The sequence below is a fragment of the Macaca thibetana genome, chromosome 7, assembly GCF_024542745.1.
Source record: "Macaca thibetana thibetana isolate TM-01 chromosome 7, ASM2454274v1, whole genome shotgun sequence".
In the NCBI taxonomy this organism is placed as follows: domain Eukaryota; kingdom Metazoa; phylum Chordata; class Mammalia; order Primates; family Cercopithecidae; genus Macaca; species Macaca thibetana.
In genome coordinates, this window is record NC_065584.1 from 130,045,670 (window position 1) to 130,065,375 (window position 19,706).

General features: G+C 43.7%; 1 protein-coding gene across 4 annotated transcripts in view; it reads left to right on the top strand.

Moving 5' to 3' along the window:
* The window catches only part of SQOR (sulfide quinone oxidoreductase), a 59,300-nt gene that overhangs the window by 30,880 nt on the left and 8,714 nt on the right, over nucleotides 1-19,706 (top strand). For 3 of the 4 annotated variants that reach the window (XM_050797869.1, XM_050797870.1, XM_050797868.1), the window contains exons 4-6: nucleotides 5,554-5,607; nucleotides 9,572-9,766; nucleotides 12,031-12,240. In XM_050797869.1, coding sequence (XP_050653826.1) covers nucleotides 5,554-5,607; nucleotides 9,572-9,766; nucleotides 12,031-12,240 — 459 coding nt within the window. The remainder of the gene's footprint in view (nucleotides 1-5,553; nucleotides 5,608-9,571; nucleotides 9,767-12,030; nucleotides 12,241-19,706) is intronic. The other variant, XM_050797871.1, reaches the window with a different exon arrangement.

Genomic DNA, 19,706 nt, shown 5'->3' on the forward strand with positions numbered 1-19,706 from the left:
ATGGCCAAGGAGTTCTCTGATAAGTTAACTTCATTTTTTCAGACAGGTGGGTTATATGAAAGTTCTGTCTTTACTGAGCCAGAATCCACCTTCCTGTAACCTTTTTTGTATTCTTTCTTGGACACCCAGGATGTTATTGCTTTTAATACACTTAATACCTTTCTTAATACTTTTATTCCTTGTTTTGTCCTGTTGTGTATGAGAGAAGAATGTCTTCTCTCTTTTCTGTGGAGAAACCCTTCAGCTATTTGAAGATGGCTCTTACGTTTTATATAAATTTTCTGTTTAGGTAGATGTGTCCCCCCTGTCCTCATGTCCCTCAATTCTTCCTCACATTTCATGGTTTCCGGTCCCCCCAGCCCCCTCTTTATTCTGCTTTAAACACTATCTGGCTTGTTAGTGCCCCATGAAAGAGGTGCCTGGAAGAGAAGGCAACTTTCTAGAACAGCCCGGAATAGAGTGGAGCCATTCTCTCCCAGGAGCTCATGCTGCCTAAGTTAGCATTTACCTTTTTTGTGACAGTTACCATGGTGCTGATTCATGCTGGGCTTGAGGTCGGTGCAAATTTCTGGGCCCTTTTCATACGACCCACAATCGAGTCAGGCTTTCCCCATCCAGAAAAAGTACAGTTGTTACTGATTTTACCTAAAGGCAGGAATGAATATATATAAGCAAATACCTATATGCATATATATTTATTTTAATTAAAAATTTTATATATGGCTTTTGCCCTGTTAATAGTTCAGAACTTTAATTTTTCTCAATGTCTCCAGAAGACCGGACTGAATTACAGTCAAGATTGTTCTCAATTCACAAGGTTGAGCTTGGTGGCTCTTTTACCTTGCCAGTCTTCTGCATACAGGGCCAGGAGACCTCTCTCATATCACACACAGCATCTCTTTGTTACGGCAGGGCCTGCCTCATTGTTTGGACCCCTTCAAGCTGCAGTTCGGAGCCCTCTGTGGTTGGGTTCATGCTCATCTCAAGGAGCAGGTACTTTACTCATCTCTTGGGAATGACAGGCACTCGTAGGTGTTCTCACTGCTGAGTCCTACCTATTACTCCTAAGGTTAGACACTTAGGAAAGCTGTAGTGTCTTGTTTTAGGGCTAGAGAAGTTGGTGCACTGTAGTGGGACTTTCTTCCAATATTTTATGAAGCAAAACTACTTCATATCCAGAAATCAGAAATACACTCGACATCTCATGTGAGAAATCATCCTGCTGGTTTTAGTTCATCCTCCCAACCCATCTGGGTCTTTTGGATTTATGACTCTCACTCCATTAGCAGTTTTTCCTGTTATTCACAGGTGGTTTCATATAAGTTCAAGGTTTTAATTCTGTAACAAACATGTCGCTAGAGAGCTTTTTTAGATTGCATAAAATTAGTCAATATTCTTTAGCAAATATTATTCAATTGACCAAATCATTCCATTCTGTTTTTTTTTTTTTTTTTTTTTTTTTTTTGAGATGGAGGCTCACTCTGTTGCCCAGGCTGGAGTGCAGTGCTGCGATCTTGGCTCACTGCAACCTCTGCCTCCAGGGTTCAAGTGATTCTCCTGCCCCAGCCTCCTGAGTAGCTGGGATTACAGGCGTGTGCCACCACGCCCAGCTAATTTTGGTGTTTTTAGTAGAGACAGGGTTTCGCCATGTTGGGCAGGCTGGTCTCGAACTCCTGACCTCAGATGATCTGCCCACGTCGGCCTCCCAAAGTGTTGGGATTACAGGCATGAGCCACTGTGCCCGGCCCATTCTATTCTTAGTTTATACTTTCCCAGCTTATTGGTGAAAGACTGAGCTGGAGGCACTGCTGAAACCCAGACTCAGTGTGTCTCTGACTCTTCCCTGTTCCAAGGGTGTGTTTGTCTGAAACACATCTCAAGGCCCCATGTAGACTGGCCGTTGCTCCTTCTCCAGGCTTAACCCAGTTCTATTCTCCCCTTGTTCCTACTCCTGCCACACTGGCCTCTTATTTCCTCAAATGCCTCAGCCTTTTTCTTACCCCAGGACATTTGCACATGCTATTTCCACCTCTATCCCTAGCTATCTCCTACTCATCTTTCGCTTCGATATGACTCCTTCAGGCAAGGCTTCCTTGACTTCCCAGACTAGGTCAGGTTACCCCTTGATGTGCTATCACAGCATTCTGTGATTTAGTAATTATTTGTGTCATTATCTGGTAATGCCCATCTCACGCACTAGATGGAGTTCCTGAGGGGCAGGAAGTGTATTTTTCTTGTCCATTGTTTTATGCCCAGGACCTAGCACAATATCTGGAACATAGAAAGTGCTTAGTAAATATTTGTGAGGAAATTGTGTCTGTTTCTTCATTTGTAAAATAATAATAATAATAGTACTTAGATACCTTATGAAGTTGTTGTGAGTGTTACATGAATGAAACCATATGAAGCACTTAGAACAGCACCTTGCACAGAGCAAATGCTCGATAAATGTTGCTGTTATTTTTAAAAGAATACATGAAAAGGATTTATTTGCTGAGTATCTACTATATGCCAGCAGTTCTGGATTGCTGATTGAAAGCAGCTGGCTTATCATCTGTGAACCTATGTTGGTGCTCGTTTTCCTCTCCTCTCCTCCTCTCCTCCTCTCCTCTCCTCTCCCCTCTCCTCCCCTCCCCCTCTTTCTTCCTTCTCCTCCCTCCCTCCCTCCTTTCCTTCCTTCCTTCTTCCTTCCTTCCTTTCTTTCTCCTTCCCTTCCTTCCTCTCTTTGTCTCCTTCCTCCCTCTTTCTCCCTTCCCTCCCCTCCCCTCCCCTTCCCTCCCCTCCCCTCCCCTCCCCTCCCCTCCCCTCCCCTCCCCTCCCCTCCCCTCCCCTCCCCTCCCCTCCCCTCCCCTCCCCTCCCCTCCCTTCAGCCTTGCTCTTTTGCTCAGGCTGGAGTGCAGTGGTGAGATCACAGCTCAAGTTACTTGAACTCTTGGGCTCAAACGATCTGCCTCAGCCTCCCGAGAAGCTGGGACTTACAGGCACACACTACCATGCCCAGCTAATCTTTTAAAAAAGTACTATGAAGTGTCTATTTAGTAGTTGAGCCTAGACTTTTGCAAAGGATTAATAGCCTATTTACTAAGGCGTTCATGTCAGAATTTACGTCGTCTGACCCCTGTGTAATATGAGAATACTTGCAGATACTCAGCCTTCTGGCAAGGTCTATACTGTTGTGCATAACTGCTCTAAAGTCTTATCTATAATCTTTTGCTGTTCCTGAGGGTTCAGGTCATCTAACCTGAAAACTTGAACTCATTTAAAAGGCTTGAGGTTTTTTTCTTGCTCTGTTGCTATGGAGGGTTTATTCTCTCTTAATGATTTTTTTCCCCATAATCTTAAGCTGGCGTGGTTTTAGTCCTTAGAAATAACGAATATTATGCTCGAATAAAACAGAGCATAATCAATATTATGTTGCATTATGCTTGGTGGTGGCCTGCACAAACCAAAAGCTCCTCTGTTGGCAGTGGTCATGTGTTTCACCTGTAGATCATCACTGCCAGACGCCGTGCTAGCTCTCACCTAACGTGCCCGGATTGCTCAACACGGTTTGGCCAGCCACTTAACGGGCCCAGTGCCCTTTCCTGCAGAAGATGGAATTTCAAGACATCATCTTTCTTTCTTTTTTCTTTTCTTTTTTTTTTTTGAGATAGAGTCTCGCACTGTCGCCCATGCTGGAGTACAGTGGCGCGATCTTGGCTCACTGTGACCTCCACCTCCTGGATTCAAGCAAACGTCTGCCTCAGCCTCCCGAGTAACTGGGATTACAGGCGCCCGCCACCATGCCCAGCTAATTTTTTGTACTTTTAGTAGAGACGGGGTTTCACTGTGTTGGTCAGGTTGGTCTCGAACTCCTGACCTCGTGATCCACCCACCTCGGCCTCCCAAAGTGCTGGGATTACAAGCATGAGCCACTGTGCCTGGCCGAGACATCATCTTTCTATGGATAGGGAAAACATACAGATGAAAATGCTTATATTATGTATCCACTTAGGGAAATTGTATTTTTCACAAGCAACTGAAATCATTCATCTATCCATTCACCCAACAAACATTACAGAGTTCCTCACTTTAGTGACTGTGCTAGATTCTAGGAATATAAGGAATAAGACGTAACTTTTATCCTCTAGGAGTGGTCATCGTGGTGGGGAGAACACGTGCTAGGAAGCCTCATGCACACTGTGCTGGGGAACTCCTGGGAGGGGCCAGTGGTGAGGGTGATCGTGTCATAATGGGAAAGCCTGCTGCGGAGGTGCCCCTGGGGCTGAAGCTCCCGGATGCCAGGGCAGGACCTATTCTGCACGTTGCTTCCCTTGGCTCCTCAGCCAGAGCCAAGCACTCTCAGGTCTTGGAGTCCTCTCTCTCCAACTACGATTCTCTCAGGTTGCTTGCTCTTCTCTGCCATTTAGTACAGGATCGTAGTAATCACCACCTGTTTCTTCTTTCTGGGCTCCTGAGTCTCGTTGCAATCATTCTTCAACTCCAGTTTTCCAGGCAAGTTCTTGTACTTTAAGGCTACTTTGCTTACACTTTTTGGCCTAAGCTTGTCTTCCTCTTTGTCCTAAACCCAGATTTCCATCATGCTACTTATGGATACAATACCCACATTTGAAGAAGGGACATTTTTCACCCCATACAGATCATTAAATAAGATCAGGTGAACTATGTCATAGCCTTTCAATGACCTTCAAAAGAGCAATCTCCCGATTACGATATTGGTCCAATCCACATGACAGGTCAGACTTGCTTGGGATTCACATATTACCCAATAGATTTTAGTTTTTTAACATATAATGTATTTATATGTATATTTGAGACAGGGTCTCACTCTATCACCGAGGCTAGAGTGCAGTGGTGTGATCTCTTCTCACTGCAACCTCCACCTCCCAGGCTCAAGCGATTCTCCCACCTCAACCCCCCTGTAGACTACAGGTGCATGCCACCACATCTGGGTAATCTTTGTATTTTTTGCAGAGAACAGGGTTTTGCCATGTTGCCCAGGCTGGTCTCCAACTCCTGAGCTCAAGTGATCCACCTGCCTCAGCCTCCCAAGGTGCTGGGATTACAGGTGTGAGCCACTGTGCCTGGCCTGCCCCATAGATTTTAGACAGTGGATTGTCTTTTAAGATTAGGAAGCCCTTTCTTACCTCTCAATATGAAAAAGTGTTAATACAAGCACTGTACAAATAATTGTGGCCTCTCACTGTGTAGACACATAGCTGTCTCAAGCTTTCTGGATGTAGGCAGCTTACAGAATACTTGTGAAGCAGTGAGGTATGAGGCATAGATGGCAGAGGGCATGATGGGAGTGGACGTGCATCCCTCCCGGCCTGTCGGCCCACCTCCCCCAGCCCCAGGACATTCAGATTAAAAAATGGGAACCTGGGCAGGACTCCCAACCTTGTTCTGCTTTGGTTTTCTCATCTGTTCTGTGGGCTAGTAATATTTCCCTGCCTCCCGCAGACCACACGGAACCACATCTGGGGCCTGAGTCAGTGCTTGAGCTGCTGCTTCTTGGGTCCTGGTCTAAAATAATGTCTTTTTGTGTTACAGATCTCCTACCGATATCTTATTATTGCTCTCGGAATCCAGCTGCACTATGAGAAGGTACTGTGTGAAACTGTTTCTGCGTTATGCTGGCTTATCTATGCCAAGAGCAAATGCTGCGTTTAGTTGCTTTATTGTATTCATTTTGACAAGAAAGGGGTTCTAAGAAAATCTCTTCTGGTTTTATTTCTTGGCAGTCCTTTTATAGTTTGAAGGAAGTCTTCTCTAAGTTTCTGTCAATAATAATATGTTCTAGCTTTAAGCTTTAATTAGAGTTCAGCATGCTCATGCCTTAATGATAATTCCTGCAAAACAGCAGTTTTCTTTTACATTTGTAAGAAACCTGTCTTTCTATGTGGGACTGAATTGGCTGTATTGAAGATTAAATTCCACTTTGGAAGGAGGGTTTAGATTATAAATTTTAAAACAGACTTTAAGGGGTGGAACACCAGCAGTTAGCTCCTCAGTTGCTGGAGGGCCATCTGGGTTTTGTTGTGTAGATGCCAGGGTTTTAGTGTGAAGTAACCGCTGCAATGGAAATGCCACCCAGAAGTTCCTCAGAGCTCCCTTCTCAGTGAGCTGGGAGCCAGATGCTATCTGAAAGTTGTGAGATTCAAGCTTATTTTTCTAAAACATAGCAGAGTAAATCGGTAAATACTATCATTTCCAGAAGCTTGTTGGGGACCACGGGTAAATAGTTGGAGTACAGGAAACATCTGTGCTAACTGGGTAACAAGCTTCAGGAATGTGAAGGGCTTCATCCGAGTTGGCCCAGTAAGCATCTTTGAAGTGTGCTTCTGTGTAAAGAAACCTGAACTGTGACATGTCCAGAGGAAGGGTAGTGAGAATGTCTTGGGATGTGTTGTGGGAAAGTTCAGAGAAGCTACAAGTTGTTGTGTATGTTGTAAGATGGCTTTGAGTCATGGTGCAATGGGCCATGAGTCTGTTAGAATGACAGGCAAGCTATGAAGTAGACGATATGGAGAAAGGTGCCTATTACAACTACTTTCAAGAGGGGCATACCTTCCAAAAAAAGCCCCCACAGTGTTGACCTAGCAAAGGCAATGCATCTCCATGGTGCTGTCTTTCCAAAGTCCCAGTGTCATGTGAGAAGGACTGCAGAGGCCAGTGCTCAGAGTTCATAGCAGCCTCTCGTAGCAAACCAAGTCACAGAGAATTTAAAAGTAGCTATTATTATGGAATCTCTATTACATACCAGGAACCATGCTAGGAATCAAGTGTTGTTTCTTTTTTATTTTGAGATGGAGTTTTGTCACCTAGGCTGGAGTGCAGTGGCATGATCTCAGTTCACTTGCAACTTCCATTTCCCAGGTTAAAGCAATTCTCCTGCCTCAGCCTCCAGAGTAGCTGGGATTACAGGTGCCCACCACCACGCCTGGCTAATTTTTGTATTTTTTTTTTTTTTTTAGTAGAGACGGGGTTTCACTGTGTTGGTCAGGCTGGTCTCAAACTCCTGGCCTCAAGTGATCTACCTGCCTCAGCCTCTCAAAGTGCAGGGATTACAGGCATGAGCCACTGCACCCAGCCAGGAATCAAAAATTGATTCTTTACAACTACTTTGAGGGAGGCATTTTTATCTTCACTTAATAGATAGGAAACTGAGGCTAAGGAAATGTAGTAACTTAACCATAGTCGCTGTGCTACTTGGGACTCTTTGATGGCAAATTTGAGGAAACTACTCAGGTTGGTGTAAATAAAAACTGGAGATCATTGATGAAAATACTGAGATGTTTCTGGAACACTAGGGCAGGAATGTAGGTGGGCCTCTGGCAGGACTGGATCGCCACTGTGAGTTCTGTTGGACTCAGGCAGTGTCTCTTTGTCCATCTCTCTGGGCCTCTTTCTCAGGCCAGCTTCACAGGGTCTCTGCAGCAGGCCGTCTTGCCTGCCGGTCTACTCTCTGTGATAGGATAGTCCACAGCTCCCCAGTGCATAGCCTGTTGCTGGAAGCCAAAGGAGAAGTCACATCTCATCTCTCCCTGATTCTCTCTTTTCCTCTCTCCCCGATTCTCCCTTTTCCTCTCTCCCCTCCTCTCTAGCTCTCTCTGCTTCAGAATTCCCAGGGAAGCAACTCTGACTGGATGAGGGGTCAAAACCACCGTTTTTGACACAGGTTTTCCTGAAAGGAGCTTGGTCACCACTTTATGGCACCTTTTCTATCAACGACACTTTCTTAAAACTAGGGAAAAATAATGAAGGTGATAAGACATCAACTGCTTGTTTATCTCTTGGATAATGAGATTTGCTTTGGGAACTAGAAGGTATGGCGGTCCTGTGGGAAGACCCCCAGGCAGGTGGGCAGAGGCCTTGGTGTCTGGTTCTTTAAGATTCTGGGCAGGGCTCCATCCATTCTATGGGCTAATAATATTCCCCTGCCTCCCTCAGAGGTACATAGTGACTATCCAGTGTTGGCATTGATTGAAACTTTGAAAACATTAACATGCAAGGTGATTTTATGATAGAGTTATTATTATTGAGATTGCCAATGTCACTACTATCTAACTGGAACGGGGTGAACAGTAACAAAGAAATAGTTGCTTTTAACATTGAGTGTGGATAAGTAATGAACCCAGGCCACTGAGGAGATGAGAGGACTTTGTTTCCTTGAGACCTCAGGGATGGGTGTCTGGCGTAATTTTGGAGGTGTCCCAGAGAATGGCCTGGGGAGGCTCTGAAGGACCGGCTCATCTTGATGACTGTTTCTTTTTTTCTTTTTTCTTTTTTTTGAGATGGAGTCTCGCTCTGTTGCCCAGGCTAGAGTGCAGTGGCACCGTCTTGGCTCACTGCAAGCTCCGCCTCCCGAGTTCGCGCCATTCTCCTGCCTCACCCTCCCAAGTAGCTGGGACTACAGGTGCCCGCCACTACGTCCAGCTAATTTTTTGTATTTTTAGTAGAGATGGGGTTTCACTGTGTCAGCCAGGATGGTGTCAATCTCCTGACTTCGTGATCTGCCTGCCTCGGCCTCCCAAAGTGCTGGGATTACAGGCATGAGCCACGGCGCCTGGCTGGATGACTGTTTCTTGATGATTGAAGTTGAACCTGTTCTTGCTAAGAACTGGGGCTTAAGTCTCTAATTGAGTCGGTGACATCTTCATTGCACTCTATGAGCCTTCTAACATTTATAATAGGTATCCAGTTGATCTTACTGGCAATAATCAGCTAACATTTACAGGATATTTGCCATGTGCATGTGTCCTTTACATGCATGGCCTCGTTTGCTTCTGCCCACAACCCTCTGAAGCAGATACCTTATCCCTATTTCACAGATGGTGAACGTTAAGATTCTCAAACCTGAGTGTGCATCTGAATCACCTGGAGGGCCTGTTCGAACACAGATTGCTGGGCCTGCTCCCAGAGTTTCTGATTCAGTAGGTCTAGGGTGGGGCCTGATAATCCGCATTTCTAGCAAGTTCCCAGGTGGTGCTTGTGTTGCTGGTCTGAGCACCACACTCGGAGACCTACTGGCTTAGAAGTATTACGTAATTTATGCAGGGTCACAATGCTGGTAAGTGGAAGAGCCGGGACTCAGACTGGCATGTGGGATCCTAAAGTCCATGTTTGTAGGTACCTGGCTTTATGCCTTTACCTAGAGTTTGGTCTGGTACAACCTGATAAAGAGTGATTTAAATTCTTGACGATATAAATGGCTCTTGGTCCTGCCAATTGTTCTTTCCAGTAAGTCAACTGGTTCTCCTAAAAGGATGGCTGGCTGGCGTCTTGTCCTCACTCTGATGGTGGGAAAAGTTGTATTCAAATTATGTTCTCAAGGCCAGGGAGTTGGAGGGTTCCTCTGAGCTGAGCCCATGCTGCAGTTTGACAGGTGACTGCAGGTGCCACAGCTCTGGTCTTGGAACCCTCACCCACCTGCCTGCTGTAGGCATGTGGGTACTGGTGGATAATCATAGTACTGAAATATTTGAAAGGCTGTAGAAATGGCAAAGAACAAGGACTCTAAGGACATTGGCGCTTTTGTTTAAAATGATTTTTGTGTACTTTGTTGCAGATTAAAGGCCTACCTGAAGGTTTTGCTCATCCCAAAATAGGGTCGAATTATTCAGTTAAGACTGTAGAGAAGACATGGAAAGCTCTGCAGGACTTCAAGGAGGGCAATGCCATCTTCACCTTCCCAAATACTCCAGTGAAGTGTGCTGGAGCCCCCCAGAAGATCATGTATTTATCAGAAGCCTACTTCAGGAAGGTGTGCTTCCTTTCCGGGGACAGAGATGAGCAGGGAAGACGGTGCTCATTCACTCATTGCAGGAATTCCATTTTATCTCTATCGTAATCCCTTTTTTATCTCTACATTTTTGTTACATATGTACAAATTTAGATAACTGGAAGTTTATAAAATAGAAAAGAGGAGAAAATCACTCATGACCCAATTGCTTTAATAAAGCTACAGTTTTCAATTTGACATGGCTTTCTAGCTTCTTTTCTGTATACTTAAATAGGGTTACGGTCATAGTGTACATGAAAAATTTAGATGTATTATGTAATATTAAATAGTCTTTGTTACATACTTTTAAAATATGTGTGTACAAGTCTACTGGATGCTGGGTGTGGTGGCTCACACTTGTAATCCCAGCACTTTGGGATGCCGAGGTGGGTGGATCACCTGAGGTCGGGAGTTCAAGACCAGCCTGACCAACATGGAGAAATCCCATCTCTACTAAAAATACAAAAAAAATTAGCTGAGCGTGGTGGTACATGCCTGTAATTCCAGCTACTTGGGAGGCTGAGGCAGGAGAATTGCTCGAACCTGGGAGGTGGAGGTTGTGGTGAGCCCAGATCGGGCCATCACACTCCAGCCTGGGCAACAAAAGCGAAACTCCGTCTTCAAAAAAAAAAGTCTGCTGGAGAGATTGTTTAAATATTTCCATATAGTTAGACAATGAGTTGCAGATTGTTCATTTTTATCCATAATGCTATCAACTACTTCCACTCAAGCTTAAGCTGATGAATATTTTCTGCCCTTTGGGTATACATTTAAAAAAAGGATAGGCAAAATGCCAACTTTGAAAGCAAAAAAATGTTCTCATGTAACTTTAAACCTTCATGGAAAGAGATATTTGGGCAGGAAGAGACTTTCTCAGCATTCTCCAAATGCTCTCTGTGTAAGAGCAGGTGTCTGCAGCTCCAGTACACCTGGCTTAATCTTGTGAGGGAAGCTGCTCTTGCCCTCCCTGCTCTTGCCTGGGGTGTGACATTTAGTTTATCAAAGTGTGGTTTGGCTTGAGACCGTGGCAGGGTTCCAAGCAGCCCATAGTCATGTACGGGAACACACAGGAAGAAGGGTGGGGAAGAATGGGCTGGGGAGTGGTTGAATGTGTGCGTGGAGGCTGGGACTGGGCAAGACCATCCCCTGAATTCTTTAAACTGCAACAGCCCTGTGAGGTAGGGAATTAAAGACAGTTCCAGTAATCATTTCTGACTCCAAGAAAGTTCATCCTGGGTCCTAAGGGGTTGGCATAACCTTTTGAGGCACTTACTCACCTAACTTCTTCAAATGGTGAGATCCGGGTGAGCAAGTCCTGAAAGGAGCCAAGCAAAGGAAAGAATAAGAAACTAGCTGTTTCTTCTATCCTGGAAACTTCCTTTGTGTAATTCTTTTCTCCCAAGTCTTGGATGACCTAAGAGGAAAGTTCTCTTTTGTGTACCATAAGATCTTCGGCATTTGGGAGAATATTGGCCTCTCTGAACAATATCAAGAAGGTAGGAAATCAAGGTTTTGTTGTTGTTGCTTTTTAGTTTAGTTTTATTTTTTGAGACAGAGTTTTGCTCTGTCAGCCAGGCTGGAGTGCAATGGTGCGATCTCAGCTCACTGCAAACTCTGCTTCTGGGGTTCAAGCGATTCTCCTGCCTCAGCCTCCTGAGTAGCTGAGATTACAGGCACCTGCCACCACGCCCAGCTAATTTTTGTATTTTTAGTAGAGACAGGCTGATCTTGAACCATGTTGGCCAGTTTGGTCTGGAACTCCTGACCTCAGGTGGTCTGCCCACCTCGGCCTCCCAAAATGCTAGGATTACAGGTGTGAGGCACTGCGCCTGGCTGGAACTCAGTTTTGCTCACTGCTGTTCCCTCAGCACCTAGGATAGTATCTGGCCAACTCTAGAACTTTGTTAAATATTTATTGAGTGAATGAATAGATGAACATATGAATAAACATTCCATTCTGCTCTATTCTATCTTGACCTGGACCTAACCTTCACCTCTGGCCTTCAGCTGAACAGTGCCCACCTCAGCCCCCAACTCAAGTGTATACTTAGTTGTATGTCATGGGCAGAACGTAGGGAGGAGGCAGTGGATTGGTCTACCCGTTGCCCTGCCAGGACATAATGGTGGCAAAAACTAGCCAAGTCTCTGCTGAGGGTTTTAATTCTTGTCTAGATTTTTTTTTTTAAAAGAAGGCAGCTGGAGTCATGCTTTGGTGTTAATGGTTTTTTTTTTTTTTTTTTTCTCAGACAGGGAAGCGATCCAAGGCCAATATCATTTTCAATACTTCTCTTGGAGCCATTTTTGGGGTTAAGAAGTATGCAGATGCCCTGCAGGAGATCATCCGGGAGCGGAACCTCACTGTTAACTACAAGCAAAACCTCATTGAAGTCCGAGCCGATAAACAAGAGGCTGTATTTGAGAACCTGGACAAACCTGGAGAGACCCAAGTGATTTCAGTGAGTGGTGAGGCTAAGCTGTCAGTCTGCAGCGTTGTCTCCTGAAACGTGCCATAGACACATGGGGGCTCGCACCACCCTGTCTGCCATCATTGTGTGCTGGGGAAGACCAGGTGAAATGAGCATCTTAGGGAAGTGATAGGGCAAGAAAGTAGGCCAAAATGGGTGGGGAAGAGAAAGATGTAAGAGGCTGTGTCAGTGGGAGGTGAGAAGGTGTTTTTAACTGGTGCCAAGGGAATTTTTGTCCTATTCCTTTGACTCAACTTTTCCTGGCATCGAGTGACTTGAGGTAGCCAAAAATATTCCACAACTTCGGTTACTGCTTAGAGGTAAGGGAGGGCTTCCTCGCATGCAAGACCTGGTGATTGTCTCAATTGGCAGCATGTGAGAAACAGTCCTGCTTGTGAGCAGGAAGTAACCCTGTGGGTAGTTCAAGAAAACAGGGATTGGCTGGGCATGGTGGCCCACGCCTGTGATTCCAGCACTTTGGAAGGCCAAGGCAGGTGGATCACTTGAAGTCAGGAGTTCGAGACCAGGCTGGCCAACATGGTGAAACCCTGTTTCTACTAAAAATACGAAAATTAGCTGGGCGTGATGGTGGGTGCCTGTAGTCCCAGCTACTGGGGAGGTTGAGGCAGGAGAATCGCTTGAAGCCAGGAAGTGGAGGTTGCAGTGAGCCGAGATCATGCTATTGCACTCCAGCTTGGGCAACAGAGCGACACTGCATTTCAAAAAAAAAAAAAAAAAAAAAAAAAAAAAAAAGAAAAAAGAACAACAGGGATGTCTTTCACCTGTGGAAGAGGCTATCTTTAAAAATATAAAAATATTTCCCCTTGAAGGATCTGGCCAGAGCTACCATGCTTCTTGGAAAGATTTGGCCTTTGTTGCATGGGGTTGGTCTTGGTGTCTGAGTTTCTTCTTCTGTGAAGCGGGAATAGTACTTTCTGGAGGTGTTATGAGGTTAAGAACAAGATGTAAAAGCATCTGGAGAAGCATGCATGGAAGAATATTTGTTTACATCATTTTGGCAAAAGCTGTTGGCGATGAGAAAATGTTACAGAGTCACATTTTATTCATTCAGAAGTTTTCAAGAAATGAAGGGTTCCATAAAAAGGAATTTTGAAGTGAACCAAAGACTAGACTTCTTTGAAACTTCAAAACTTCAAATTTTAAGCTTTTTAGCTCTGCTCTTCCTAAAACTTATTGATACATCTTTCCTTTTTAAAATAGTGTACTAAATATCACTTGAAATGTTACTGATGATTCAGGGTCATAATTTAAAAAACTTTTGGTTGGAAATAATCTCAGGCCAGGCACTGTGGCTCTTGCTTATAATTCTAGCACTTTGGGAGGCTGAGGCAGGCGGATCACTTGTGGTCAGGGGTTCGAGACCAGCCTGGCCAACATGGTGAAGCCCCATCTCTACTAAAAATACAAAAATTAGCTGGGTGTGGTGGCACGTCCCTGTAATCTCAGCTACCTGGGAGGCTGAGGCAGGAGAATCGCTGGAACCCAGGAGGCAGAGGCTGCAGTGAGCCGAGATTGTGCCACCGCACTCCAGCCTGGGTGACAGAGTGAGACTCCATCTCAAAAAAAAAAAAAAAAAAAAAAAAAAAAAAAGAAAGAATCTCACTTAGAGAAGTTGCAAAATAAAAATAGTACAAAGAAAATTGTATGTAGCTTTTACCTAGATTCACTTATAGAATTTTACCCCATTTGCTTTAGCTTTATCATTTGATTTCCTTCCTTCCTTCCTTCCTTCCTTCCTTCTCTCTCTCTCTTTTCTTTCTTTCTCTCTTTCTTTCTTTCTTTCTTTCTTTCTCTTTCTTTCTCTCTTTCTTTCTTTCTTTCTTTCTTTCTTTCTTTCTTTCTTTCTTTCTTTCTTTCTTTCTTTCTTCTGTCTTTGTCTATCTATATCTTTCTGTCATCCATCCATCTATCCATCCATCCATCCATCCATCCATCCATCCATCCATATCTAGTTTTTCCAAAGGAAATTTACATATATCATGCATCAGGTCTCTTTAGCCCCAAATACTTTAGTGTTAATTTTCTAAAATAGGAGTGTTCTCTTACATAACCACAGTACAATTATCAACTCAGTAAATTTAGCACAGATACAAGTTTTTAACTTACTATTTGTATTCCAGTTTAGTTGAGTGGTCCAACTGTGTTTATAGCATTTTTTCCTCCAGTGCAGGACTCAGGCTACAGTCAGGTACTGCATTCAATTGTGAGGTCTATTTAGCCTCCTTTAATCTGGGACATTTCTATAGCTTTTCTTTGTCTTCTATGATGTTGATATTTTGAAATAATACAGCCCTCTTGCCACCGCTTTTCTTTCAGTAGAATGTTCCTCATTTTGGGTTTGTCTATGTTTTCTTGTGATTAGTTTCAGGCTCTGCTATTTATTTATTTATTTTTGAGACAAAGTCTTGCTGTGTTACCCAGGCTGGAGTGCAGTGGCACAATCTCAGCTCACTGCAGCCTCTGCTTCCCAGGTTCAAGTGATTCTCCTGCCTCAGCCTCAGGAGTGGCTGGGACTACAGGTGTGCACCACCATGCCTGGCTAATTTTTTTATTTTTATTTTTAGTAGTGACAGGGTTTCACCATGTTGGCCAGGCTGGTCTCAAACTCCTGATTGCAAGCCATCCGCCTGCTCGGCCTCCTGATGCTGGGATTACAGGCATGAGCCATTGCGTCCGGCCTCAGGCTCTGTTTTTTAGACTGGAACATTCGCGAAAGCATTGTGCCCTTCTAAGGTATCACATTTGCAAGCATACAATGTTCATCTGCCCTTCATTGGTCATGTTAATTTTGATCAGCAGACAAGATGTGGTCCAGTTTTTCCATTGAATAATTGCAATTTGTTTTCTCCCTCGCTACTAATAAGAAGTCTGTGGGAAGACACTTTAAAACCATGCAAATAATCTACTCGTTCAAGTCTCCCCACTAGAGTTAGCATCCATTGATGATCCTTGCCGAATCAAATCTTTACTATGGGTGGTTGCAAAATGATGATTTTCTAAGCGTAATATTTCCTGCACATTTGCCAGCAAGCTGTTGGCATTCTTGCAGCAAGAGTCTTTGCTTCTCTCTTAGTTAATTTACTATTGCTATGAACTCATGGGTTCCTATTTTTTTTCCGATGGTGTATCATTCATTATTGTTTTTGATTATTCTGGTGCTCAAATTGTTCTGGATTTGGTCAGTAGGTGCCCCTTCCAGCTGGCTCTTGTGCCCCATCATGTGTTTGGGCACTTCCTTTACTTTCTGGTGTCACAGGTTGTCCCAGGCTCATCCAGCATCTCTCTGCGGCAGCTCAGGGTCATCGTTTTGAATAGCTCCCGTGTAGTTATGCACAAAGAGGCTACCGGAATGTTTGGAGCTAGTTATCACTTTATGGAAGGGTCTCAAATTACTGCTCTTTGTTTTTATGTGTGTCCTTTGTGTAGTTTTCCTTTTTCCTGGCTGTCAGGCAGTTGTAAGTGACTTTGGACAGTCCCTCCAGCTTTAGCTCTTTTAAATTGCTGCTCCTCAAATGGGCTCACTCAAATGGGCTGTGAGTGAGAGCTCATATGAGTGAGCTCAGTTTTACTTCACAAAGGAGCCCATTTGAGTGAGCCCAAGTTGGGCTTTCACTAAAATGGGCTATGAGTGAGAGCCCGAAGCAAGTTTTTATGAGCAAAGTGTATGAACTTGAGTGCATGAACTTAATTTTGTCAGTACTTTGGTTCTCAACTGTCCTCTGGATAGCTGAGGTTATAGGTAGGGGTGTGGATAAATGAATGGTTATTATTCTTCTAAAGAGTTTGTAATGAAAGAAGATATTTGTGTCCCTTTTGAATTATAGGATTTCAGGTCAGACAGTTAGTTCCACTCTTAAAATCTGAATTTCAAAAAATCCACCAGAAGGATTTAAAGCTGTGGCTCTTAACCCTGGCTACACATTAGGGAGCTTTTAAAATGTGCTGATGCCTGGTCTCCCTACCAGAGGTTTTAGTTAATTGGTTTGGGGTACAGATTGAGGATGGGAAATTTCAAAAATTCCCCTAATGACTCTCATGTTCAACCAGGATTGAGAACAACTGATGGAAAGAATTGTGCCAGGTGTGGTGGCTCACGTCTGTAATCCCAGCACTTTGGGAGGCCCAGGCAGGTGGATCACAAGGTCAGGAGTTTTAAGACCAGCCTGGCCAAGATGGTGAAACCCTGTCTCTACTGAAAATACAAAAATTAGCCGGGTGTGGTGGCGGGAGCCTGTAATCCCAGCTACTCGGGAGGCTGAGGCAGAGAATTGCTTGAAGCCGGGAGGCGGAGGTTGCAGTGAGCTGAGATTGTGCAACTGCACTCCAGCCTGGGTGACAGATGGAAGCTCAGTCTCAAAAAAAAAAAAAAAAAAAAAAAAAAAAAAGTAAATGTAACCCAAAGTTTATAATTTTGAATCTTTATTAGAGAACTTGTGAATTGATCCCAGTCCCCTAAGTTTAAAAAAATCTAAACTTGTTTTACACCACAGAGTCCAAGAACTAGAAGAGACTTTGGAGATTGTCTAGTCTAGTACATTTCTTTATGGATAAGCAAATTAAAGACCAAAGAGGTGAAGTGACTTGTCCAAGTAATAGCATTCTATTTTTCTTTGTAAACGAACCTGTTCCTTCGAGATTGTAGGAATGTGATCCACAGATTTTACATGTCAGAATCACTAGCAGATTTTGTTAAAGTATAGATTCCTGTGCTTTACCCAGATCTACTAGATTGGGATCTCGGCATGGTACAGCCTGGGAACCTGTATTTTCCACAAGTCTCCCAAATGCTGCTAATAAACATTAAAGTTTGAAAACCACCACACTGAATGGACTATGTATGTTAACAAAGGAGAACCAAGTTATTTATCCTATATAGTTACAGAAATAAATGATGGATAATGAACAAGTTACAACTAAGTGCCAATGTTTGTTTCCCTCCCTCCCTCCCTTCTTTCTTTCTTTCCTTCCTTCCTTCCTTCCTTCCTTCCTTCCTTCCTTCCTTCCTTCCTTCTTCCTTCTTTTCTTTTTCTTTCTTTCTTTCTTTCTTTCTTTCTTTCTTTCTTTTTCTTTCTTTCTTTTTCTTTCTTTTTTTTCTTTCTTTCTTTCTTTCTTCTTTCTTTCTTTCTTTCTCTTTCTTTCTTTCTTTCTTTCTTTCTTTCTTTCTTTCTTTCTTTCTTTCTTTCTTTCTTTCTTTCTTTCTTTCTTTCTTTCTTTCTTTCTTTCTTTCTTTCTTTCTTTCTTTCTTTCTTTCTTTTTCTTCCTTTCTTTCTTTCTTTTTTCTTTTTTTCTTTCTTTCTTTCTTTCTTTCTTTCTTTCTTTCTTTCTTTCTTTGTTTCTTTCTTTCTGTCTCTCTCTCTCTCTCTCTCTCTCTCTCTCTCTTTTTGAGACAGGGTCTCACTCTGTCACCCAGGTTGGAGTGCAGTGGACAACCATGGCTCATGGCTCACTGCAGCCTCTACTTCCCAGGCTCAGGCAATCCTCCTACCTCAGCCTCCTGAGTAGCTGGGTCTATAGGCATGCACCACCATGCACGGGTAATTTTTGTATTTTTTGTAAAGACTGGGTTTTACTATGTTGCCAAGGCTGGTCTCAAACTCCTGGGCTCAAGTGATCTGCCTGCCTTGGCCTCCCAAAGTGTTGGAATTACAGGTGTGAGTCACCACACCCGACCCAGTGTTAATTTCTTTTTCTTTCTTTTTTTTCTTTTGGAGGCAGGATCTTGCTCTGTCACCCAGGCTGGAGTGTAGTGGTATGATCTTGGCTCACTACGATCCCCACCTCCCGGCCTCAAGCAAGCCATCCTCCTATCTCAACCTCCTGAGGAGCTGGGACAACAGGCATGTACTACCACACCCAGCTAACTTTTTGTATTTTTGGTAGAGAGGGGTTTCACTACATTACCTAGGCTGGTCTCGAACTCCTGAGCTCAAGCCATCTGGCCACCTTGGCCTCCAAAGTGTTGGGATTACAGGCATGAGCCACTGCACCTGGCCATTAATTTCTAATAAATCCATAAAGTAGACCCTAGTATTTCTTCTTTTGTAGAGTGTTAGGTCAAACTCCATACCTTTATGATGATTATGTGAAAGTATTTAGCTTTTCTTTTAGAAAAGAGGTGTGGAATTTATGTGTACTTGTGAAATTCAAACACATTAACTCCACCAAGATGACGCTAGTAAGGTTTAGACCTCAGTTCAGAAATGTAGTTCTAGGTCAGGTATGGTAGCTTGCATCTGTAATCCCAGCACTTTGAGAGGCTGAGACAGGTGGGTTGCTTGAGCCCAGGAGTTCGAGACCAGCCTGGGCAACACAGCAAGACTCAGTCTCTACTAAAAGAAAAACAACAACAACAACAACAACAAACTAGCTGGATGTGGTGGTACATGCCTGTAGTCCCAGGTATTTAGGAGGCTGAGGCAGGAGGATTGCTTGAGCCCAGTAGTTAGAGGTTATGGTGAGCTATGATCAAGCCACTCCCCTCCAGTCTGGCAACAGAATGAAACACTGTCTCAAAAGTAGTTCTAGTTGACTGCAGAAATGCAGACAGGGCATTAATAATTTGGTGGATGATAGTTGTCGACATTTCATCCATTATCCTGCAAACATGCATTCAGTTTTAATGTTCATTAACAGACCCGGCCTCAGGGACCCATGTCCCCAAGAGCCACCCTCCACCCAAGATTATCCTGCAGACGAGCAGCAGCCATTTGCAGTGCTCCTTCCCTGAGGTTAATTAAGCTTATATTTGTCTGAGAGTTGTAATAAGTACAAGTCATCTTCCTAATTCCCATTGCCATCAGTGACTGCTGAGCCTTTCTGAGGGCATGGGACCATTGGACTCCTTATGGAAATGGAGGGCTATTGACTATCTCACAAGGTTGGAATTGTCTTGAAACGCTTACATTTTTACCCTAATGACATGTCGTGAACATTTCAATCAGTGTGTCCTTAACTGCACCCACTAGCAAATTGATGAAGTTGCTGGATGGAGTTTGTTAAAAATAAATAAAAAGCATAATAAGAACCAACTACAAAATGTGAAAGAATATTACATAAACAAAAAAATTAAATGAACCCTGAAAAGTGATTAGGATGGGTCAGTGCACCACTACCAAGGGTAGCTTTGATAACGGTGTTTTGGAAAAAAATTCACCTCTGCCTTCTGCACTGAAAAGTAAATCCAGTACTGAATCAGACCCCTGGCTCCTTTTCCAAAGAGCTAGCTAATATTTTTACCACCCCTTTTCATCTTAAATTGGTGTTCTGACAGTTTCCTTTATGTGTTTTGAAGTTGACACATATTTGGGAATGATGCTTTCTTACCAGCTCCTAACACGTCCTTTACAAGTTTAATGGACGCTGAGCATCACCTTACAGAATAACACTGAGGTGCTAAACTTTACAAGTTGACAGCTGAGGGTCAGAGAGACTGCAAC